Genomic DNA, 6,909 nt, shown 5'->3' with positions numbered 1-6,909 from the left:
AACTATCCCGCCAAGGGCCTAATTTATGAAATCTATCCCGCCAAGGGCCTAAATTATGAATTCTACCCCGCCAAGGGCCTAAATAGATAATAATATGCAACTATCCCGCCAAGGGCCTAAATTGACTTACCTTTGTATTTTTGGCGCTGTCATCCACCTTTTTCGAGAGAAATGACTTGGACTTCTTTGTTGGGCGTGGAGTAGTATAGTCCTATATATATTTGAAACCAAGTTGAGCAAGAGTGAGTAAGTGAAACCATCACCCGTAGGCACCGCATAAGTTAGAGAAATGACTTGGACTTCTTACCTCGTCGTCTTTGAAAATCACTAAGCGGATCGGCCATTGCACGAAGCTGCCCTAAGCACCGCCTAAGTTAGTGAAACCATCACCCGTAGGCACCGGAAGAATATCATCATGATGTCCATCATAAACAAAATCAACTTGGACTTTGTAGTGATCAGGCTTCATCGGTGTAAAGTGTTGGGACGATGCATCATTTGTGGGTTGTACCATACCATCCGAGCACTTTGTTACTAGAATCTTTATCCTCAAGGGCAAGATGACATGGAGTCCTTTCCTGCATAAGAGGTATTTTAATTATTGTTATAAGAGGTATTTGTACATAAAGATTTCATGATAAAATTGCTGCATCAGTCATACCTTCAGCTCACGTGGTTGTGGTGTGGAATCATGACAAGTGGTATAGGGTGCATCAACATTAGGTTCAAGATCGGTAGTAGAAGTGAAGTGTGGTTGATTTATGTGTAACATGGAGCTTATTTGCTTTTGTAGGGCCTCAACCACCCTTTTATCTAACTCACCTTCAAACTCCTTTCTAACTTCAGCTCTGATCGATTCGATTAGATCTGAAGAAACTTCACTAGAACATCTTCTCTTTCGTTCTCTTGGACCGAAAGCAACTCTATAACCCACAGTTCCACCTATTGCCTTGACACGACCACGATGATCCTTTTTCCCAATGGCTTTGGTGAGGGCATCCTCATCATCCTCAAATGTAAGGTTTCCTTTTCTTCTTCTTCGTTATACTCCTCCTATGATACCAATTAGAAAAGTAGAAATTAGTTCATATTTACAAGTAAATTTAAGTAAATATTCATTGCAAATCACTACTTACAACTTTTCTTGCAATTTCTACGACATCCTTATCATTCGGGCTAACTTCCCACTTTCCTTCCGCAGTTCGAACTTGATGAGCCAAAACCCATTCCTTTGATCTGTATTTTCTAGCTCTAGGAACCGATGAGTTCACTGAGGAGCTGCTTGACAGAGATATAGCTGCTTCCTCTGGGAGTCGTCCTTCTTTTATCCACTCATGTCGTTTTCGAATATAACCCGCATGGCCGGTGCGATGAGGATTCTTGTTCTGGGCTGCACTTGCCTTTGCTTTCGCACTACGAGCCTGTCAAAAGTCAAGAGCATTATCACCAATGAGTTAGAAACATTATTATCAATGACTCTGGCCTATAACGAAGTAGCACTAAAAGGAAATAACATTATTACCAATGACTCTGGCTTGTGATATTCTTGAACAAAAGCTAACCAATCAGCCTCTGAAATATGGTGGTAGACATCCCAAGGCATCTTATTTGTAGGATACTTCGACGGCTTGAACGTCTTAGTTATCCATCGAGCTACCAACTTGCTCTTAAAATCTCTAAAGCGTTTTGCCACACATGAATGGAAATATTTTTCCCTTGATTTAGCCACATCATCAATGATGTGGAACATAAGCTGTGAATTTGTACAATAAGTTAATGATAGTTAATATAGTATATATTCAAGGTGTAATTTAAAAAGACATTATACCTTGGTCTCCTCCCAAAACCCTTGCCTCGTCTGCTCATCTATCTTTCGGTATTCTTTCTCGTTAATATTTATTCTTTGAGCACAACTCCCAACTTGCTTTCCGTATTGTTTTGACCATTGGCCATCTGAGACATTAAACGCATTATACTCAAGGTGCATAGGCTGTTTTACTTGAACACCTTTTGACGGACCACACCCTTTATGAATCTGTGTAATTGCGCTAACACCTTGTGATTCGGGATCACCTTGGGTAAGACAAATAGCATTTTCTCTTTCATCAGCCATCCCAAGCTAGAATTCTTGCAACAAAGTAAAAAAAAAAATTAGATCATGATTTCATGAGTAGATGTAGAAAAACAGGCTAATGGTTAGTATATGATTCCACCTCATCTTATTCATTCGTGATTTATAACCCATATTCCCTCCCTATGATCTGTACGGATATGATTAGTATTATTTATATCTTCCTCCTCGGGTAATGGTTGAACAACAGTTGATAACAAGGGTGTATCGTCATACTCGTCATACTCATCTTCATCCACAACATCATCAATACCAAGAATATGTCTTTTACCTTGGGCAACTGCACGCCATCTAGGATCAACATTGTCTACCACATAAAAAATCTGCTTAGCTTGTGATGCTAGGATGAATGGCTCGTCACTATCACTTAATCGGTCAAAGTTTAGCAATGTCAAACCCGGATAAATTTCATCTTGCTTCACCCCGTTAGGGTTGTTGACCCACTTGCACTGGAAAACAGGGATTGTAAAATTGTTATAATCAAGCTCCCAAATTTCTTCGATAACACCATAATACGATTATGTCGCATCAACCGGTCTTTTGTCCTTAGCACTCGCATAGACCCTAGATGATGCAATAACCTTCACTCCACTATTCTGCACCACACTCTTTTCATCTTGTCTTCTAGTGTAGAATGTGAACCCATTGATATCATATCCTTCGTAAGACCGAACACATAGTCAAGGACCCCGAGATAACCACTTGACCGTATCAGAAACGTCATGTTCTTTCCTAAGTTCCTCAGCTACTTCCTTCTTAAACCAATCAACAAATGTCTGATTATGTTCCCGCATCAAAGCTCTTTCATTCAATTTCGGATTAGTGTGCTGCAATTCAGTGTAATGCTTTTCTATGTAAGGATTCACCTCTGTAAGATGCTGCAACACACAAAGATGTGCCTTATTCTTCCTTTCAGATGGAGGATATATTACTTTTTTACCAATTACTCCCTCTCCTTCAAGCCTCCCTGTATGACGAGATTTTGGAAGACCTATTGGATGAATCCTTGACAAAAACTCAGCTGTGTATTGAGATATCTCTTCATGAAGGACTCCACGAATGATACTACCCTCTGGATTCGACCGATTCTTTACTTTGTCCTTTAAACTGCCAAAAAATCTCTCAAAAGGATACATCCATCTTAAATATACCGGACCACATAACTTGATTTCTCGAACCAAATGAGCAATTAAGTGCACCATTATATCAAAGAAAGACGGCGGAAAGTACATTTCAAATCGGCACAAAGTTTTGACAATATCAACGTGGAGAGCATCCAATATTTCCGGATCAATAACCTTAGCACATATCGAACTGAAAAAGACGCACAGTTTTGTTATAACATGTCTCAAGTGTTTTGGCAATATCCCACGAAGTGCTATCGGTAAGAAAACATTAATCAATACATGACAATCATGAGACTTCATACCAATCAACCGAATGTCCGAAAGAGAAACTAGACGTTTTACATTTGACAAATACCCCGATGGAACCTTAATGCCATGTAAGCACTCACAAAACACCTTTTTCTCCTTTCTTGACATTGTGTAACAGGTCGGAGGCAGAAAAGTCTTTTTACCATCCGGTTTTACTACCGGCCACAAATCTGGTCGAATATTCCTCTCCTTCATATCAAAATGAACGTTCTGGTTGTCTTTCGTCTTTCCGGGTATATTTAGCAAAGTCCCAATATGGCATCACAAACATTCTTTTCAATGTGCATCACATCGAGACAATGCCTAACCGACAAATCTTTCCAATAAGGCAGATCCCATATAGACACTTTCTTCCATAAAACACCCTTTTTAGATTTGGACTTGAAGCACTTGCCATATTTAGTGTCAACATTTTTAATCCGTTCATAAACCTGTGATCCTGTCAAAGGTGTACGAGCTACTCCTTCCTCGGTGTACCCATTGAACTCCTTCTTCTTTTTACGGTAAGGGTGATATCGACTAAGGAACTTCCGGTACTCTACATACACATTTTTCTTGTAATTTCTCAAGTAGGCGGGTTTCATATCTTCTTCACATATAGGGCATGCTTGTTCTCCTTTGGTTTTGTACCCAGACAAGTTTCCATATGCCGGAAAATCATTTATGGTACAAAAAACCATAGCTCGCAAGGTAAAGTTTGAGTTTGTGTATGCATCGAACATTGGGACACCTTCATTCCACAATAATTTCAAATCATCAACAAGTGGAGCAAGATACACATCTATGTCATTCTCAGGTTGCTTAGGCCCGGAGATGAGGAGTGATAACATGATATACTTGCACTTCATACACAACCATGGAGGAAGATTATAAATCGCTAGAAGAACCGGCCAGGTGCTATGTTGGCTGCTTAAAGTACCATACAGACTCACACCATCTGTACATAAAGCAAGTCTCAGATTCCTAATCTCATCACCAAATTCAGAATATTTCTTATCAATATTTCTCCATTGAGGAGAATCAGCAGGATGTCTAAGCTGTCCATCTTTCTTTCTCCCTTCCGCATGCCATCTCAGATTTTCGGCTTCCTTCTTTATCGAAAACAAACGCTGAAACCTAGGTATTATTGGAAGATACCACATAACCTTAGTTGATGGGCCCCTCTTAGCCGAATTTACCCCTTTACGCTTGTAACGAGATGCACCGCACTTTGGACACTCATTCAATTTTTCATGTTCATTTCTGTAAAGCATACAATCATTTGGGCAAGTATCTATCTTGACTACATCTAAGCCTAATGGACACATCAATTTTCTGGCGTAATAAGTAGAGATAGGCATCTCATTGCCTTCTGGTAAAAATTCACCTAACCATTCCAATAAGGTGTTGAAACTTCCATCAGTCCAACCAGAAGCACATTTCAAGTTGTAAAGTACTGACACAGCCTCTAACTTGCTAAATTTTGTACACCCAGGATACAAGGGAGTCTCTGCAGCCTTTGACACCTGTTCGAACATCTGAGGTCGTTCATTCAAGTGATCTCTCACCCCATCCATCATCCCATTTATTTCATCATCTTCTTGGTCATCATCATCATCCATCTCATTATTCTCAGCAATATCATCATCACTATCATCAGTGTCTACCCGAACATCAAACTCATTGACACTAGAACTTGGATAATCAGGTATTTTCTCACCATGCCAAAACCAAACATGATAATCTTCTTTGAAACCACGATAAAATAAATGATCCTCAATCTCATCAATATCATCTAACCGCCTTATATTCTTACAATCACGGCAAGGACAATAGATTTTTTATGCTTTTGTACTACGTTGGTGTGCTAAAGCACATCTAATAAACTCCTCAACCCCACTCAAGTATTGTGTCGTAGTATGGTCACCGTACATCCAAGGACGACTCATTTCTAGTAATAATTGCAAAAAGAGGAAGATTTAATATCATTTCTAATAACTATCCCGCCAAGGGCCTAAATTATGAATTCTATCCCGCCAAGGGCCTAATTTAATAGATAATAATACGCAACTAAGCAAGAAAAAATACAAACTCAACTATCCCGCCAAGGGCCTAAATTATGAAATCTATCCCGCCAAGGGCCTAAGAAATTAGGGTAGAAGTATTACCTTGACCCAATATCGATCCTTCAAGACAACGCCTCAATAAACTCCTTCAATGCACAAGCTATAACCACAAAAAATAGTATATGAATTAGGTGTATACTTTTCATATTTTCATTGGGGCATTTCATCAAACACCTTCAAGGCACAAGCTATAAACACAAAAAATACACAAATTCGGGATAGATTTAAACATTTACATGCACAAGCTGTTAGTATTAGTTGTCTAGATTTGACTAGGATGAAAGATAGTATATGAATTAGGGGTATATTTTTCATATTTTGATAGAGGCATTTCATCAAACACCTTGAATGCACAAACTATAAACACAAAAAATACACAAATTTGGGATAGATTTAAACACTTAAATGCACAAGTTGGTAGATAGAATACTTACCGGCCAACGAAGACGAAGACGAAGGGCGGAGGAACCCGCGCGGAGAGACGAAGGGCGAACGCGCGCGAAGGGAGAACGAAGAGACAAAGGGCGAACGCGAAGGGAGAATGAAGCGCGGAGAGGAGAGACAAAGGGCGAACGAAGAAGACGAAGTGAAAATGGCGGAACGAAATGAAAATGGCAGCGCACGGTTTAAAAGAGGGATTTGTTGAGGCGGACGTTAAGCGGCCCGCCTCAACAAGTGTTAAATAAGGCGGGCGTTGTACGGCCCGCCTCAACAGGTATTAAAAGAGGCGGGCAATTAAGCCCGCCTCTAATACCTCACTCGAAATATCTTAAGTTAAAAGAGGCGGGCGTACTCGGCCCGCCTCAATAAACCCTTATAGAGGCGGGCCCGTGTCGGCCCGACTCTATAAAATTGTCCGGGGAATTTTTTCCGGGTACTTTTTGAGGCGTACTTTATTATGCCCGCCTCAATAAAAAAAATTTGAGGCGTATAAAGTAATTTTCCGCCTAAATAACCTGAAAATATGATAGCCTAGGACGTTTTTGAGGCGTTTTTTAAAAGGGAGCCTCAACAAGTGTTTTTTCTACTAGTGTTTATTATTTCTTTTGAGTTATTTTATTTCCCTTTCACTAGATACTATATAAACCCTTAGATATTAGGTTAGATTGGACCTTTGTTCAATTTCACAACTTATCCTTAGAAATTCAGCAGCCAAGAAGAAAGCTTCCACCTTTGTGCCACTTTCACCTTCATCCCTGGTTAGTTTCATCCATAATTATGTATTGCTTTCTATTGG

The 6,909-nt window shown here is 39.8% G+C and overlaps 1 protein-coding gene across 1 annotated transcript; it reads right to left on the bottom strand.

Annotated features, from left to right (window-relative positions):
* Window positions 1–2,811: 2,811 nt before the first annotated feature.
* Window positions 2,812–5,495, bottom strand: LOC141250757 (uncharacterized). Its single transcript, XM_073670083.1, has 4 exons — window positions 5,405–5,495; window positions 4,489–5,293; window positions 3,876–4,377; window positions 2,812–3,756 (listed from the first exon to the last, which is right to left on the bottom strand). The coding sequence occupies exons 1-4, from the start codon at window positions 5,493–5,495 to the stop codon at window positions 2,812–2,814; spliced, it is 2,343 nt and encodes a 780-aa protein (XP_073526184.1).
* Between the last annotated feature and the right edge of the window lie 1,414 nt (window positions 5,496–6,909).

This window comes from Phyllobates terribilis, unplaced genomic scaffold (genome assembly GCF_046119375.1).
Source record: "Phyllobates terribilis strain yellow unplaced genomic scaffold, ASM4611937v1 Scaffold_6099__1_contigs__length_46880, whole genome shotgun sequence".
NCBI lineage: Eukaryota > Metazoa > Chordata > Amphibia > Anura > Dendrobatidae > Phyllobates > Phyllobates terribilis.
The sequence above is the reverse complement of the archived record's forward strand: the minus strand, read 5'-3'. Positions and strand labels throughout refer to the sequence as shown.